At 26.4% G+C, this 19,801-nt stretch overlaps 1 protein-coding gene across 1 annotated transcript in view; it reads right to left on the bottom strand.

Annotated features, from left to right (window-relative positions):
- Positions 1-19,801, bottom strand: part of LOC107438761 (scm-like with four MBT domains protein 2) — a 28,502-nt gene that overhangs the window by 5,727 nt on the left and 2,974 nt on the right. The window contains 13 exon segments of the mRNA XM_071177828.1: positions 2,993-3,168; positions 4,682-4,931; positions 5,843-5,855; positions 7,015-7,245; positions 9,052-9,120; positions 9,196-9,281; positions 10,493-10,745; positions 10,834-10,919; positions 12,020-12,170; positions 12,600-12,695; positions 14,118-14,206; positions 16,358-16,598; positions 17,217-17,317. Of these exon segments, the coding sequence (XP_071033929.1) occupies positions 2,993-3,168; positions 4,682-4,931; positions 5,843-5,855; positions 7,015-7,245; positions 9,052-9,120; positions 9,196-9,281; positions 10,493-10,745; positions 10,834-10,919; positions 12,020-12,170; positions 12,600-12,695; positions 14,118-14,206; positions 16,358-16,598; positions 17,217-17,317 (1,842 nt within the window).

The raw sequence follows: 19,801 nt of genomic DNA, 5'->3' as shown, positions 1-19,801 counted from the left end.
GTTAGACATATGATACCAAATAGGAGCGTACTGTCCTCAGTCCGTTTCAATTATTAGGTTCACATCCCCTTACACCTACTTATCATTTGATAGGGAACATGGTTAATACCTCCTTGGAAAATAAACCTCCCATGATTCACAGAAAAAAAAAGTAATGCATACCTGTAACTCATGAGAATCTATGGAGATGATTATTCATTCACAATTGATCAGCTATCAAGTGTCTGAATAAATGTTTCATTTATATAAACACCTCAAAGATTATACTTCTGTTCTCTTTTTATTACCCCAGTTGTGTTAAATACAGTCTTCAAATTGATAAGATGGGGTAGAAGCATTGAGAGAAGTAATTTCAACTTGAGGGGTCTCATAACCTGTGTGGTCCAGATGAAAAGATCAAAAGATGCCGATGTCAGAATTATTTCAGGAGTGCAGTACCATTTTCTCTCCTTTCTTTACAAAGATAAGGCAAGGTGACAGGAGAAAGATTGATTTTTCGGTGGTGAAATAGCTTAACAATATTTTTAGTTATGGATAAGGCAAAAAGTTTTATTTACATGCTTTAAAAATGGTGAAAAGTTGAATTTTTTTAGCTTGCAATTTATTTAGAAAAAGTAGTGTCCGGTTTGTAGAGATAAAAAACAACGTTTCAGGATCAAAATGACTGTCCGCGTCCGGTTATGGGAGTGTCCGCTTTGCGAAGAATGTACGTAATGCTTTATTCATAGAAGATTCCCGGGGAATTAAAAATATGTCCGTTTTGAGAGGCGTCCGTTTTGCAGGAGTGTCCATAACAGGAGGTTTCACTGTATATGGCTGATATTATAAACATTAACGTTTGTCTAAGACAATTAAGAAAAAATTATCTTTTAATTAATTTAGACTTTACCATACATTTAGCTATATAAATAAATAACCAGCAATGGACAAACAAACAAAAAAAAAAATTTAGTGACAGTTTTAAATTGTAATTGCATGGAAAAATTTAATTACTGACCACTCACTTAAACATTTTAAAAGCACAAGAATATATTTTCTTTTCTTTCTATGTATCAATAATTAAAAAGTAAATATAGGAAGCCATTCTAAATAACACTTAGAAGTAAAAAACTTAATATTTTTTAAGCAATCTATTATATCTCTAATTTTGAAGAAATATATTAAGGATTTTTACTTTTTATTGCAAAAACATCTTAGTATCACTTAAGTAAGACCACATTTTGTAAGCAAATGCATAATAATATAAATCAAATTTCTTGTTTCTTATTTTAAAATGAGTTTTTTATGTAAGGGGACATTAATTACAAAAAGGGATAGCAATGAGAATAAATTGGAAAAACACCATTTTTCACCATATTAAGAAAAAAATATTTTTTTCTTAACTACACCATTTCCTCAATAATAATTTATATTAATAATGATTAGTAATTATACAAGTATATATTTATAATTATTATATTACCTATTATTATTATATGAAAGAAAAACAATTATTGTATGCTCTTTAATAATTGATCTTGTTTGTATATTTCATCTAAATTGTTTACGGTTTAAAAATGGATAGAAATTGGTCTCGGTTGCAATTTTTAAATGACACATAATTTCATTTTCTGCATATCTTGTGCCTGCGATCAATAAAATTCTCCATTCAAACAGGCCAATATAATCACAGTTAACTTTTTGCTCAGACAGGAGTTTTATTCTTCATCTTTTTACCACCTACATTTATACAATTTATCTATTAAGGAATGTCAACAAGTAATTAAAGCTGAAATTGCAATTTTTTACAGTATGAATTTTTTTTTAAGCAACTAAATTCTTATCTATACTTACAATTTTAAAAACTAACAAAAAAAATCTCAATTACAAAATTCAGATATTTATACTGTTAATTTAAAGCAATTGTGCAAATATTCTAATTCATTCAATTATTCATAAGGTTGAAAAGGGAACACAAAAATGCCAAGTAAACTTCTCATAAAAATTTAAAAAAATGTATAAAAACAGTTAAAATTTGAAGAAGAAAAAATTTGTTCGACTATTGAGTGTTATTTTATAAAGTTAATATTTTGATTTCTAAATCAAACCATGGTTTGAACACAAAACAGAATGTTTATAACAGAATAACTACCTAAACACTTGTAAGTAGGTTATTATTACTTTATCCAAATAATATTAATAACAGCCATAAATTTACTCTTAAGTTTCAAAATTTAGTATTCTTATGTTTAATAACAATGTTCTTATTATCAAATAATGTTCTTTTATTATTGTTTGAAATTTGACTAAAAAGAAATTAAACATGTAATAACATAAATAAGATATCAAACACAATAAAGGTTTTCAATAATTATAGACCCTGGGTAATTACTATTCACATAAGTGCATTTCAGGTAGGGACAATAATCACAAAACAATAATTTTTGCTAAAAAGATGAAAAACTATTTCATTTCTTTAATTAAACTATCCATATTTTATAAAAGTAAGATATTAAATTTTGTACAAACTAAAATTTCAACACAGCACAATAATAAAAACAATGGACTTATGTTAATGATTAAAGACATAATTCTTTTTTTTAAAATAAGACTTAATTAGCAGACAAAATAGCAAAATTTTAAATAAGTGGATTACATAAAAAGGTACAAAATACGCAAAAATACTTCTGAAATTGAAAAAAAAAATGCTACTTAAATTCAAAATAATTAAATGTTCACTTCGAAAATAGATATATTATTTTTTGTTTAATATTAGTTTTATTTTTTGAAGCAATAGAGAAATTTATAAACACATAGAAGACATAATAATTTCCTAATAACGAAAATATGTTAAAAATATTATAAATGAAATAAAATTTTAAAATTCTTATTAATAGCAAATACATAACTTTTTTAATAATTTAATTAATATCTTCAAGGTAAAAGAAAATAAGTTTATATTTAAGTGAAAGCATTTAAAAGTAAAACTAAACCTGAAACCAAAATTACCTACCAAATTTTGTTTTTGTTTGTGTGTGACAATTACTGGGACAGGTATCTTCAATATGTTGGGGGCCAAACAAATGAGGACAGCATTCCAGTTTAGCGCAAATCTCCTTACAAAAATCTTCAACTTGCTCAGCATTACGTACTGTTTCTATTACTGCCCGATATGATTTGCCTTTATACCTAGAATTTTTTGAGGAAAAATATATAGTTTTTGTGAGTGTGTTTAAATGAGGTAATAATAACAGAAAAATAAGAATGAATTATAATAAAATTTATAATCTTGATGGCAATTTATTAAAAATGTTTAATATACAGGGTTATTATAAATTTCTTCATAATCTGTAAAACATTTTTACTTACTTCAGTTTTTTTTATTTTTTTTAATAAACACTTTAATAATTTAGTCAATAGTTTCATGATTTTATAAATATAATTATGCTTGAAATATTATTAAAAATAATTCATAACAATGCATTTCAAATTATATTACAGCACTAAAAATTACTTTATAGTAATTCCTAAGGCATGCAAATGCATGACAATTTATTTTTTTTTTAAGGCTAAAATATATGAACTACAAAATTAATTTCACTTTTCTTTTTAAACTACTGAAATGACAAAATAAATTGTCTTGCCTTACACTTAATCTCAATTACATGTTCCTTAAACTGTCAATATGGAATTATTAATTATTTGTCACAAGAAGAAAAATATATACTATAAAAAAGTCGATTTGAATTTTTTAAAAATTTTTAACAGATTCTCTATAACACATAATAATTTTCTTTTAGCATGGTAAATATGTTATGGTTTTGAAATATATTAATAATATTAAAATAAAATATGTTTTTGAAGATTGTGTCTTAAAATTAGGAATTAATGAAAAAAAATTAACAGCATTTTGGTATTTCAAGAAATTTAAAAGAATTTTAAGACTTTTAAAATATTATCATAAAATTGCTGTAATTTATTACACACCAAGTACTGATGTACATTTTCTAATTAAAATTAATAAACACCGTAATACTTTTACAATAAATTTTAAAACTATGACATTGAATAAAACCCAAAAATAATTTTATACTAAAGTGCTTTGTAAATGTAGATTGAAATATCAATGATTTCTTTAAAAAAATTGATTTAAATCAATATTTTTTTTAAAAAAATCAGTTAATTTAAATCATGATTTAAATCCAGCTGATTTAAATCAACAAACCCTGCTGGAAAACAAAGATGTAATTTAAAATTAATAATGGCAAGGCAACAGTTTTTAATGATGTCCAAGCATTCTAAATGCTTTGTAGTATAAAATATTTATTTATTTTTAAATTAAAAAGGGGTAAAAATCAGATTTGGATTTGAAACATTCAAAACAACCTTATATCAGATTAATACATATACAACATATATTGCATATTTTTTTATATATTTGTAGAAAATTGTGTCAGATTAAGGTTTATTATTTTTTCATTTTATTTAATACAAGTTAACTTTTCAAATACGTTACTGTCTTCATATTTTCTAGAAAAAATTAAAATAATTGAGGAACAATTTCTTGCTTAAAAAACTAAATAAGACAATAACTATACTTTTGAAAATAATTTTAAAGTAAATTCATAAAATAGAATACTCATACTGTCATAGATGCTATATTAAACATTATATTAATATAAAATAAATTTCTGCTACTAACTTAGCTTTTATCATTTGCTGCTGCATATAAGGTCTACATTTTCCAGATGCTTGTAAGAGTTGCAAGACTTGACTAGATTTATAAGCAATATTAACCACTCGAGTTATGACTTCATGTAAGACTAAACGAACAGGTCCAGGTCCAATAGCTTGTGGTAACTCAGCAAGGCGGCTTTTGCTTAGCAGAGGACCAGAAAAGCACCGGTGATTAAAATATATTTTTGAGCACCATGATTTACCGTGTTGTTGTTCTAAAAAAAGGCATTATTAATATCTATTACAATAAGATGTACAGACATAAAAAAAGTTATATACTTTTAAGGAAATCACAATATAATTGCATATATAATATATATGTGGAAAGAAAGAGAAATAGAGCTATAGTTTTGATAAGCTAGTCACTTACAACCTTTGAAAGCTACATATATACCAAACTTATTATAAAATAAATTTAGATGATATTATGGAAAAAATATGAGTTCTTCATTTGATAAATAAACAAAAAAATGCAGCTTTAACTACATGTTTTAAAACTAATATAATGTGATATATAGATTAATTAATAATAGACATAGTATGCATTTTTAACTGTACTGTTGTGTGATCAAATAAAAAATTGCATAATGTAAAAAACTTACATACACATACTATAGTATTATTTTACATGATACACAGCATTTATTTTTAATTGTGTCAGAAATTACACATTTTTTTCAGACAATGTAAAAAACTTAGATTACATAACATGTATGTCCCTAACAGACTAAACAAGATAATGTTGCACTTAAACTCTTTTTCTGTTAACCCCGAAACTTAATTCGGGTTACAATCGTTATGCTTTATCGCATGAAACATCAGTTTTTTTCAAAAGGGATACTGTGCTTGGCATGGATATTTCTCGCACAGATTTGCCCAGATAGCAAATCAAGTAAAAGGTTAAACATAATATTATAATTTGCACACTGAATCATATATATGTTTTGTTTGATTGTTACAAAAGTTTAAATTTTATAATTTTTAAATAAAATTGCAAAACTGTGATGATTTAGTGGTTAAAGCACTGTAGTGACATTGTGAAGAAGTGGGATTTGATTCTCGGTGACAGCTTAACGCCCATGCAGNCTAGCCACATTCATCGCTTCTCTTTTATCCTCCCGTCAACAAGGCGAAAGAATCTAGACTGACCTGTTTACCACGTCCAGAGTCATCCCGCATCCGGCGGACGTCAGAACCAAAAAAAAAAGATCCCTGAGAAAAACCGTCATGAATCCACTAATACCCTATACAAGTTATAATACCATCTTCAATAAATATTAATAAATTTAGTTACATAGATTTTACCCAAAAAAATCCCTTTTTAAAAGACTAATTCAAAATTTCTAAAGAAAATATCATTATGATTGAATTTAAACTTTACCGTAGTGGTGCCATCTACAGACAAATAATCTATCTTTAAAAGTATTACAAAACAAAAACTTATAATAAATTCCAATTTATTACACATATACACATTTACACATTTTTTTATGCATTAATCATCCTATCAGAGGAAATTCCATTTTTTTATGCCTACTCCAATCTCACAAAATTTAAAATTGGTAAAAACTTTTTTTTTACATTAAAATTTTAGTTAATTATTTATTACATTTTTCCAAAAATTTTATGGCTGAATAAATCAAGGATAAGGATTTTTTTACATATAATTGCATATATTTTGAAAAAAAAAAATGAAATGAAATGTGAATAGTATAACTAAAGTGAACAGCATGTGGAACTACAAGTGTTGAGTTACTAAGAAATAATATTTAAAAAACCATTTCAGCAAACAAAATGCAATTGAAGTTTACAGTAAGTAACATAAATAATATTATAGTCGAAGATCTATATAACATATGTCTATTAACTGCAATTCTTAACAAACCACATTAACTTCTCCAAAGCAAACCAAAATTTATAAGTGTGTCGGATTTTACTTCTAATGCTCATAATAATTTCATTTTCTCCCTGTAAATAATAAGTTTTAATAAATACAATAAAAATTAATTACATATTTATTTGTTTTAAAGTATTTTTCATTTAAAAATTTTATAAAAACAATTAAATATTGATCTGCTTAATATATAGCGATGTTAAATAAACAAGCTTAATGAGACTTGAAATTATTTATAAAATTCTATATAATGCAAAGCCTCATGTTTCAAGGCTTGCTTACTAAAGATCTTCTATATTATGAATAAAAAATTAGAAGAAAAATACTTGATAGAGTATAAACTTTTTAATCAAAGTATTTGAAAATTAATAAAATAAAATTTATTTTCATGATTCAGAAATTACTAACTTTTCTTCTTGTGAATCCATGACTTCAGGTGAGGAAATACTTAGTTTAGGTTTAGGTTTATAGTTAATGGGTGTTTGCAGAGGATAGGAATTACTGGCACACCAACCAACTGGGTAAAGTTCAAAAGAGTTCATACTCATGATTATAAATTTGTTCTCATCTGCTTCATTATCAAAATGCAACCACATCAAAGGTTCTACTATTTTCATAACTGTAGCTGCTGTTATCTATAAGGAAGAAGTAGCATTAAAAAATCACTTATAAATTATGTTTATTTTTAATTAATTGCATTAATTACATTTAATTAATTTCTTTTAAATTTATTAAGTTTCATTGTAATTAAACAAAGTTTTTATAAAAAATAATTACAAGACTTTTTAAACATAATAGATATAGAAATTTATTTTTGATAGTTTTTAATTAAATACAGAATTATCTTTAATTTAAGGAATGCTACAGCTTTAAAGCCCCTTTAGCAATTTAATTTCATAATTTTTTTGTTTTAAATAATAAGCTATGAATACTTTAAAGCAATGAATATTACTTTTTTTTATACAGCATTTTATAAAATATAGGATAATAATATATATGATTAAACTTCTTTTGGCAGAAACCTGACTATTAAAAAAAAGTTAATTAGCAGTNCTTTTTAAGATTATTTCCAAACATATATATATATATATTTTTTAGTTGGGTTTCACAATAAAAAAAAAGGCTTTTTGTAGCGATTTGGGAAACCGGAAAAATCAGTTATCCGGAATAGCTATGGTCCTGATCGTTTCGGATAATCGGTTCCCTACTGTACTATGATAAAAAATAAAAAAACCTCTAACTTGATTTAAAAACATTTAATGTGAAGAATAATTTTTTTCAATTGTTCCATCAATAACTGTCTTAAATTAGGTTTTATGCTTGGTAGTTGAATTTGCAATTCTTTAGCAGATTTCAGTCTATTAGTTTCAGGCATATACATAAAATAAATCGAATAAAATAAGCTAAATTATAGTTTTTGTTGAAGAACTTTTATAAAATATGAGAATGGTTTTTGGAGAAAAATAATTCATAATTCTTGAATTTAGTTGTTTTATTTAGAATTTTAAATTTTGATACAATTATTTGTAAATACATATCCTTTTAGTAATTTGTCCAAAATGTTGTTGTTGGTAAAAAATATAAATATATATTTTAAAAACTGCTATTTCTTTTCTTCATTGGCATTTTAATTAATTTCATAATAATAACCTAATTATTAAATAAATAATGGATAATTGGTTGAAAGCAAACTTATTATAGATTTCAAAAATCATTACTGGTTAAAAAAATAAAAGGTTCTATCACACAGAACTCCTGTGACCTTTATGAACCCTACGGTTCCACAGAATATCTTCTGGGAACTGCTGCATTAAACAGCTATGAGTACGTTTTGTAAATTTTTTGCTGCAAGAGTGATATTTTTTACTATGCATAAAACTAGGTTGAAATTTATGTAACTTGGTTAAAATCAAAATAACCTGGTTAAAACTGAGGCAACTAGTTAAAAATTAAAACAAGTCAAAATTAGAACTAAATTGAATAATAAAATATAAAGACTTTAAGGTAAAACATTAAGTTTGGATCTCCAAAAGTAAAAGTAATGTTTTATTAAAAATGTTTTACTCAAAGAGATTCTTTCTTTTTTTAAAATTAGATGTTTAATTCAGGGTTAATAAAAATAAAACTGAAAAATAAATTAAGTAGCATTGTCTCATTTTAAAACAAAAAAAAACATTCCTTTTAATGCATTTTAATAAACCCTTAATATTACAAAATATTAACTGTAATTAGATTTAAATTTTAGCTGATAAGGTGTAATGAACAAGAAACATAGTTTAAACAAATTCATAAATTTTCTTTGAATATTAACATTTCTGTAATTTCTTTCCATAAAATATAAAAACATTAATGTACAATTAGCAACATAAATTCAATCTCAAAATATATTCACTTCAAATTCATTAAACAAAATTTTTTATATTTTTAAACTAAACACATACATTACTTGGTACGAAGGGGTCAGCGGCTTCACACTTCATATCAACATCAAAACCCATATTCATTACACTCTGGAAAATAAATTATAATTTTAAAATATATTCTGTAGCATTGAAAGCACATTTCAAGCAAAAAAATTAACAAACCATTAAAAAAAATTCTGCTGGTGCAGGAATTGCTTTACAAAACTCAAGATAATTGTCCCACTCAAATTTGCCTTGAAATTCATAACCTAAAATAAACAAATTAAATTATGTCAAAGTTAGAAAGAAAAAAAGTAAATAAAAACAGTGAGTAAATTTTTAGCAAGATAGTAGTAATTTTACCGATATTTTTAGTAAGTAAATTTACTAATGTATACTGCTAAATACATACTGTAATGTAACATGTACTGCTAAATACACATTGGGGTGTGATATTCATAGTTAAATACTGTGTGATGTGATGTGTACTGCTAAATGTGATCCAATTCAATGCCGTATCATAACTATTTATTTTAAACTATTTAAGACAAATTATACAGCAAATTAAAGGTGAAATACAAATATTCACTTACAAATATTTCTTACAAATATTCACTATGTATAAAGTTAATTATATGGTACACATCTAACTTAAGACCAATTCTTCCAACACTCTGGTTAACAAAATCACAGTAATCAATAAGATAGTTTCTTTAATGCTGTATCTCAACTCAGACAAATCGTTAAGTACAGGAAAACAAAGATGTGATCTTTCATAAAACTCAAAAGCGAAAAATCGCATGGAATGATAGATAATAATAACTGAAACCATTTTTTATAGAGTTATTATACAATTAAAATAAAGCTATTGACTGCTACCAATTATGAAACTAAGCTTCGGGAATATAGATTCATCCAATTTGAATTCTTTTTTTATGAAAATGCTAACAAAAATAGTAAAATTAATCACATCAGATAAGAACAAGTTTTATACAATTAAAATATAAAAAAATCACTGATGTGTCTGATTGATAGAGGCGCAACTTTAAAAAAATTTAAATATTTAAATATAAAGAAAGAATCACGCGAAGTAAAAATTTAAATCAAGATAGATTGAACAAACTATGAGTATCATTTACAGATTTGCAACTAAAATTAAATGAAATCATATTGCACACTATTAATTAAAAGGGTAACTTAGATCTTTACCTTAAAAAGTTATTAGATTTATACTGATATCTTCAGCCTAATTGATAGGAAATGTAAAAAAAAATATAAATGACGGTATAACATAGATTAAAGGGGATATTTACATTTAGGAGGTCTTAGTTCTATTTTCATCTTGCGATTTACTGATCCCATACTTTTTCATATAACTATTTGCTGCTACTAATACTACTAGACTGATTTGCTACTCAAATTTACTAAAATTAAATTAAATGATATTAGTATATATGAAAGAGGTGACTTAGAACTTTACCTTTAGGAGTTCTTAGTTCTAAACCATTTTCTTCAGCCCAATTAATTGGAAATATAAAAGGGGAATTATTGTGACAGCACAAAGAGAATTCGCATTTGTCAGACTCTTGATGATCATCGATGGTAACAATAAAGTAAAAATCATTAATAACTTTGGACACTGTTGCAGGGCATACATCAGAGTAAGTTTTAGGATCTACAGCTTCTAATTTCATGCCTTCTTTAAATTCATGAGGTTCAATTGGAAGTTTAGGCTAAACAAAATGAATAAAATTCATTAGATATTTAAGGCAAAAATTATGCATGCTCTTTATTAATGTGAAAGAAAAAATGGAAGCTTACTTCAAATATATGAGCTGGAAATGGAGAGTATTTTGCTGCTTCTATAGATTTGTTAAGTATTGCCTCACAATCATCGCAAAAATTTTCTGGAATTAAAAGATGAGGGCATGACATACTGAATTGACAGGTGCATCAATGTAAAATTGTAAATAAAAAAAAATTACAAATTTTTAAAAAAAAGCTCTAATTTTATAATAAAATTTTAAACCTGGAAAATAACTAAAGCAACAATAACTTAAGAGAAGTATAACATTAAAAATAAAATATAAAAATCTTTGAATCTATCGAATTTTTAAAATGGTATTGTGAACAACTCACACAGAGACTATTTAACGGAAAACTTAAAAAATCTTAATTGAAATAGTAAAAAATACAAAATATTAGCCATGTAAATATTTTTCTAGGAATTTTCAGATTAAAGTAGCAAATTATACTTTTTTGTAGAAAGTATTTTTTTAACATTTATGGAAAACACAAACACTATCGTGATATTTTTAAAAAAATCTACTTGTTTCTTCTTACGTAACTTTTAAAAACATTTTGCTTAAATATAAATTTATGCTCACATAAATATAAAAAATAAGTATCATGACATTTTGAATTGTTATGTAATGAACAGAATACACATTTGAAAATTTCAACAAAGTGTTTCTTAAAAATATCTGTTTTCATGTTAAAAGACTAAATACTTCCTTAAAGTTCTGCTTCGATTTTCTTTAAAATGAAGCAATACATGAATTACTAATGTCATTTCCATTGTGCATAGGATATTTTTAATTGCATTGATCTATTAAATGATAAACTTTGACATTTAGGCCATATTTGTTTCAAAAAAGAATTTTTTTTCAAAACATTGCATACATAAAAAATCTGAAAATAAATAAAATGAAAATCAACTGACGTTTTAAATGACAAATATTTAGAGAAAAATATGTTTAAAATAAAACATGCATTAAAAAAATGTATGCTTAATTACAGAAAATATATTAAAAAAACAAATATCGTATTCATTATCATTAATTTAATTTGAAATCTATTTCAAAATTTATAAAGGATTAGTATTTTCTATTCATTGTAGAATTGTTCATTTTGGGAGCAATTGGCAGAAGATAAAATACCTTTTTAATGCTTAAAAATTTTAAAGTATTCAATAGTGTTTTTTTTAAAAATTACATTAAGTAAATACCTTTTGGGGGTATATACTTCAAATTATTTTCTCTGCCAAATCCTATGGGTTGAAGTCTATCAGACAAATAAAATAACCAAAAATCTTCTAACAAAGTTTCTTCGTTTCCATCATATCTCAACAGTAAACGACCACCAACATTCTGTATAATCTAGAAGAAAATTTTTGGAAAGTAAACAAAAAATCCAATAAAAATCTATGAAAATCAAACTAAAGATTAATTTTTTTTTCAATTCTCAACATTAGTAAATGAAGTTATGAATTACAACTTTCAAAATTAAAAAACAACATAAAATCTAAATAGTTAAGTTTAGAAGAAAAAGGTAAGTAAGTGAAAAAGTATAATTCAAAGCTTTAGTTAAAAAATTGCTTAAATCAGAAAAATAGGAATTTTTTAAAATATATATCCTAAATTGCTTTATAAATACATTAAAAATTGATAAGGATTAATAGCTTGCACCTAAAGACATAATAATATATATTAAAACACTTATATTGATTTTCAATTATCAAACAATATTCATATGATATCTTTCATTTAACTATATAAGAAAAATTAAATAATGAACTATTTATATACTGTTGCTATCCAAACATGCTGTGGGTTGAAAGCTTCTAAAACTTCTAGTTTCATTCCATTCTTTATCTGATCAATAGGCATAAAACTAGCAGCGACCTAAAAGAAAACGAGTATGATACAGATTTAATAAACTATAACATACAAGGTGAGGCTATTAATTTCCAGAACTGATCTAATAATGCCTGAAAATATTATGTGAATTGCCTAAATACCAATTTATTATGTTTCCAAGTTACCTCCACCTGCCATAATGCAATTCTGTACTCAACTAAAAAAATTTCAGAAAGATTTTTTTTTTTTTAGAATACTCTTCAATTTTGACATTCCTAATGTTTTTAACAGCTTTAGACCTTGATTTTTGAAAAGAGATTTTTCAGAATAAATGGTGAATAATTCACCTTCACAACTAAAAAAATGTGCTAAAGGAACAAGGTTTAAAAGATGTCAAAACCAGTATAAAAAAAACAAATAACAGAATTAAAGAGCATTCTGAATGAGGACTTTATTAAATTATTTCTGAAAAATTTATATCAAAGCACTGGTTAATGACATTGTGAATGTAACATCAAAACGTATGAAATAGATATGAATTCATAAAATATTTCTAGGAGTTATTAGATTTGTCCTGATAAGTAATAGCTGCACTTTGTAATTTTTGAAAGTGCACAACACATCAAAAGTTCATGAACATGTTTTTTAAACAATGTTAATTTTCTAAAAGTCAGAAATTTTTTTAAGTGCTTCAAAAGAGCTTTCGCAAATTTAATTAAGTTTCATAACTTTGTATGTGGAAAAATTATAGAAAATTTGATAATTAAATTTCTATATTCAGTCAAGTAAAATTTCTATAGTGAAAAAATACTGAGAATTCAATTTTTATTACAAAAGTTTTATCTTTTTATTTATTTTTTATATATATTTGAGGATATTTTTTTTTTAAAAAATTAAGAATTAGCAATTTTTTTTTAAAAAGATACATTTAACAGTTACATTACCTACAACAAGTACAAAGATTCAATTTTGCACTTTTATTAATTTTACAATTAATTACGTTCATTTATATTATTTTAGGACCAGCAACATGAATTGAAGAATATCAAGTATCAAAAATAACCGTAATTATTGTGTAATCAAACAAAAACAGTTAAAAATTGTTTTGTAGCAAATGTAACTATTGTAAAAATAAAATAAAAAATAAATAAATAAATAAAAAGAAATACTTTAGTTAGATATTTAAATTATATTTAATTTTAAAACATCAACTAATTTTATACTTAATACAATTCATAATAATATTAGAATGGAACATATTAGATGGATGAAAGGGATGATTTTTTGTATTCATCATCAGCTAAAAAATTAAAATATAAAAAGTGCAATATTTTACAATAAATGTAGTACACAATGCTGCTAAATAATTTCTCATAACGAATAGTAATGAGGATATTGAAAGTATATTCATACGCAAAATATGCACGCAACGTGAAAAAAAGTAGTTACAAGAACAGAAATACTTACATCCTCAGAAAGTGAGGGTGCAGTAGAATCTATATTATTAAGCTCTTTATTGAGTAACCAAGCAACATCTGGATATTTTTCTATAACACCTAAAATAAAGGATACGGATAATATAACAAACTAATTTTTAAATACGAAAATTAAAATCAAATAAGCAGTAGTAATAGGAATCAATTTGTAAACAAAGTTTACAAAGACATGCGACGAGATTTGAAGAAAATTTTTTGATGACTTTTTTTAGGACAAACCAGAATATCCCGAAATATGCTTAATAAAGCTAGTTAATAAAAGGTTTGATTCGACAGTTTTTGTTTTTCTTTTTACTGAGAGGATCAAAGAAAGACTAAAAGTTTGAATCCCAGAATTTTTTTGTGGGGGGGGGGGNGGATTTGTCTCGACGGCCCCCCCTGGCTACGGGCCTGATAGGCAATATTTGTTTCAATGTCTTCTTCAGCACTACAGCCTGTCATTGGCTAAGGGTCTCTCCATGAGTCTCCTCTATCTGACTCTGTCTGAACAAATAGATCAATATTGGTTGACTTCCAGAACTTGACTCTCAACAGAATCAACCCACCTGATCGAGGACTTTCCCCTCTTTATGTACCTTCTATTTTTGAAAAAGTTTTTAATTTAATTGGGTTTGGGTCATTATACTTAGCCATCTAATGCAGATAGCCTTTATCACCTTGATAATATGTGGTTCTTTAAATCTACTGTAATTTTGTATTCTACAGACACTCTGCTTACATTGCACCCAAAATCTTTCAGATTACTTTTCTTTTAAAAATCAGCAGCTTATCTTTTTTAGATTTATTTAATGGCCAGCTCTTGCTGCCAAACAAAGTAATAGGTCTAATTTAGTTTCGTATACTTCAAATTTTGTTTTAACATTGATACATTTGGACTATGGACTATTGATACATTTGGACTCTCCCAACCCATAGAATCGCTGATTGAAAATTGCTTGTTTTGTTCTGCCGATGTAATGCCTTTAACATACCTTTTTTGTTTTATGAAATGAAAGAATGGAGAAAAAAAATGAAAAACAGGGAGGAATAAAAAGTGAAACAATCATTGGGACATCTTAGGGATGATGAATCTACATTTAAATTTAACCTTAAAGAAAATAAATCTCCTGAGAGGCATACTAAATTTTAAGTACTGATATGCAACGACTATAAGAGGGAAAAATGCATTGCATACCAAATAGTATAGCGGCAAAAATATTATAATAATAAATAAATAAATACCTTTAGGAGGCCATAACTTTTTTTTNACCTGGTGATGCAGAACCGCCGAATCACGATCAGAGAGCTTGTAGACGAGGTGAGTATTAGTTTTGGTTCCATTCAATCAATTTTGACTGACGACTTGGGCCTCAGGATAGTCTCAGCAAAGTTTGTACCAAAGCTGCTAACATTTGAGCAAAAAAACCTTCGTCTGGAGATCGCACAAGACATGCTGGAAACTGTGAACGGTGGTCCCGACTTTATGAACACAGTGATTACAGGTGACGAGTCATGGGTTTATGGATATGATCCAGAAACCAAGCACCAGTCAACACAGTGGAAGCATCCTTCATCCCCGAGGGCCAAAAAAGCAAGGCAAGTTCGCAGCAATGTCAAGGTCATGCTAACTGCCTTTTTTTACTCCAGTGGCTTAGTACATCACGAGTACGCACCACACGGTACTACAATCACCAAGGAGTACTACCAAGAGGTTCTGCGTCGCCTTCGTGGCGCAGTGAGGCGCAAGCGCCCGGATCTGTGGGCAACAGGCAGTTGGAAGCTCCATCATGATAACGCTCCCACACATTCTTCCCATTTAATTCAGAACTTCTTGACAAAACACAGCACACCAGTGGTTCGTCAACCTCCCTACTCTCCTAACATGGCTCCCTGCGATTTTTGGCTTTTCCCAAAGCTGAAAATGCCACTAAAAGGGACCAGATTTCAGACCAAAGAAGACATTATGCAGAATGCGACAGACCATCTGAGAGCCATACCGAAGGAGGACTTCCAGCGATGCTTTCAACAGTGGCAGAAGCTTTGGGAGAAGTGTGTGGCAGCCCAAGGGGACTACTTTGAAGGGGATTTGTATTAAATAATTATATCATAATAAACGTTTATTTTATGAACAAAAGTCGGATACTTTTTGATCACACCTCGTAAGAGGAAAAAATGCATTGCATACCAAATAGTATAGCGGAAAAAATATTATAATAATAAATAAATAAATACCTTTAGGAGGCCATAACTTTTTTTTATTGGCAGAGCACCAACCAACAGGATGAACCTCTCCTGATTTAATATTAAACCAAAAGTCAGCTGACCGATCTTCCCCATACCCAGCAAATCGCAGTGATAATAATTCACCACAGGTCATGATTACAGAAGCCACCCAATATGAAGAACCATCATCTGAACTAGGTATTTCCAATTTCATTCCTACTTTAAATCCACTTTCTAAACTGTATTCCACCTAAAAGTATAAAAGAGATATTTTGCAACAATTGAATCAAGAATATTAAGATTATAATATTTTATTTAAAAAACACATTAGAAAAAATACTTCTTTCTTTGTTTGACAATTAGGCAATTAAAACATTTACGAAATATCATATTTGTAAATTATAAGTATAAGACTCATTTTTTTAAGCATTTCTAGGAATTTTTTTGAAAAATAACACTTGGTGTTTGCTATATTTACTCCAATTTTCGAAAATTAAAAACTGAGTGTTTTGGAAAATAACTCAATAAGTTACATAAAATTAAAAACAGGCAGTTTTGCTATATTTACTCCAATTTTCAAAAATTAAAAACTGAGTGTTTTGGAAAATAACTCAAAAAGTTACATAAAATTAAAAACAGGCAGTTTTCAGTTTTTTAAAAAAAATTACAAATTTATAAAAGTAAATGAAATTGGAGTAAGTGCAAATGACACTAAAAGGTATTTTAATAAAAATTATTTAATTTTTTTCATCTAATTTATTCATAAATGTTGGAATTGCTCAGTAAAAAGAAATAGGAAATATTAAAAATTCTTAAAATGAAGTTCAAATATTATATTTTTAAAACTTTAAAAAAACAAAAAACATACATGAGTAAATGCTGTTGGTGGAGCAGCGACTGCATTTGTATCTTCAAGATAATCTTCCCAAACAAAATCAGGATCACTTCCATCTTGTAATGCTACATTTCCTATTGGTGCAATTAAAGAATAAATAAATACGAAAAACTTGATATTTATAAAACTCAGTTTATTTTCATCATACAGTTATAAAATATTTGAGCTTTGTATTGTGATGCTTATCGTCACTCAAAATTAAAATCAAGAGAAAGGGCTAAAATTAGATTTCTATAACATTTCACAGTCTTTGATTAAATAAAACTACCGTGGGAAATCTCCATCGGCAAATAGTAACTTAAATACGGATAAAGTAATTCAAATAAACAATTAGGTTTAAATCTTATAATGTCATCCCCATCATGAGACAAACTCGAAAACAATAACTTTTGGACTTGACCTTTCCTCAAATTTGTCACTTTTTATCATAAAAAATAAGATATAAAAGCAGCCGAAGGTAAGGGTTTGGGAAGCAATCAAAAGAGCAATCAGCCAGATTGTCCTGAAACCGAAACCATGACTAAACTTGGTAAGTCTCTCTCCATCTATTCTAAAAGTGCGTAAGAATTAATATTAAAATGATAAGTTGAATTAATTGTATATTTTAATTCTAAAATAGTTATGTAATGCTAAATTGGCTTAAAATAGTTATGTTATTTCTTAAATTGTTTAAATAATAAAATGTTACTTGTTTAAAAGCAAGACTTCTATTTATTCTTTACTTAACAGAAATAAAAACGCCACAGTATATATAATACTTATATTAATGATGTTTACTTTTTTGGCGTAATAATTTTAAAATTGCCTTCAACAATTATATCACTGTTTAATTGCCATATTCTTTTTTATCAGACATAATATACAAGTACAAAGTCCAATTGCCTGGTACCTGTTTACCAGAAACTTCTATTTTTTTAATAAATTCTAGTCTCAAGTCTTTTTAATATTTTTTAGATTAAAATCTATTTTCTTTTTTCGAAAAGGAAAAAAAAATTATTTTTCTTTGCTGCGAGCTTAGGATAGGTAACTCTACTGAGGATAGCTAAACATTTATGCTGTTTTAATGAACACACTTAGAGAAGTGTTGAAGAGACAAGAGCAGTTAAAGGAAAACAAACTTTAGCAAAAAGAATAAACTATAAAAATTAATAAAATTTAACATAAATAATGTTTGAAAAAAACACACCTGTTTACAGGCTTAAAATCATAAATGTTTTTATTAATAAATCTATTGTTAAAAACGATTTTTTAAAATTATTTTTATTAAATAGGATAGATGATTGATCTTCCCTTTCAATTTGAATACATAGATATGTATATACAGTACATAAATACAGATATACTTCTATTTAATGAACTTCCATTTTGCAAATTTCTCTTTTTTGCGATTTTTTTTTGAGGAACCATGAACAGTTTGGAAATATCTTACACAGTTGGAAATAACAGTTTGGAAATTTTTAGATACACTTTCACTATTTCCAAAAATATTTCAGAGCATTTCAAACTTGTTAACGCATTTCATGGGGGAAATGACCTTGAATTGATTTTTGCAGCCACTTAACTTTTAGGGATAGCGGTAAAATCTCTTTTGTTTTTGTTTGCATGTCAAACAGGAATCCATGCCAAAGAATTACAAGAAAACATCAAATTACAAGAAAACATAACAGAAATTTCTAAAGCATGGAACTATTATGTTACAGATTGTACTATTCATAACAGTTTTGTTAAAGCTGGATTCTTAGTCAGCACGGAGAAATTGGAAAATGCGTAGGACGAGGATAATATTCCTTTAGAAGAACTTTAAAAAAAATGTGGGTACTACTAAGAGAGAACCACAAAATTAATGATGATGAACTGATTAATGATTTTATTTTTATTGATTCTGAAGCTGCAACCACAGAAACATCAACCAAATCAGATTTTTCGGACAGTAGGAAAAATAAAAATATTACAGCAATAAATTGTGAGGAAAGCGAAGAAGATGAAACAGAAATGATGACGAAATGTTAATTTGATACAATTCGATGGTAGATAATAATTTACAAGATAAAGGTGTATCAATTGTTATTTTAATTATGTCTAATGATTGAGAATTAAAACCTGTTTTGTGTTTTTTAAGTATTTCGAATGGTAATCTTATATTTAATGAATATATGAATATTTGTACTGTTTCTAATTAATATATATATGAATGTTTGTACCGTTAATTCTACATATCACTCATATTTTTTAATTTATTTTTCTATATTTCATTAGTGACTTGATTTATCATTCTAAATATCAAGTCAATTAAATGTTATTTCACTAATAACAAAATATAAATATTGATGTTAAGTACAATTTATTCTTAATTTACGCATTTTTCTATCTTTGCTTACCTTAAAGACAGATTATCCAGAAAAATCTATTTTCTGGATTTGTCAAAGTCCCGTCGATTAAGGATAAAGGATTTTTCAATGCAGAATTATTAAGAAATTCATTTAATGAAAAAGAAAATTATACTGTAGACTATCAATTAAAGTTTAATTAATCTACATAATAATAATAATAAAACAATT

This window comes from Parasteatoda tepidariorum, chromosome 2 (assembly GCF_043381705.1).
Source record: "Parasteatoda tepidariorum isolate YZ-2023 chromosome 2, CAS_Ptep_4.0, whole genome shotgun sequence".
Taxonomy (NCBI): Eukaryota; Metazoa; Arthropoda; class Arachnida; order Araneae; family Theridiidae; genus Parasteatoda; species Parasteatoda tepidariorum.
Note: the sequence above shows the minus strand (reverse complement) of the source record. Positions and strands in the feature narration are given on the sequence as shown.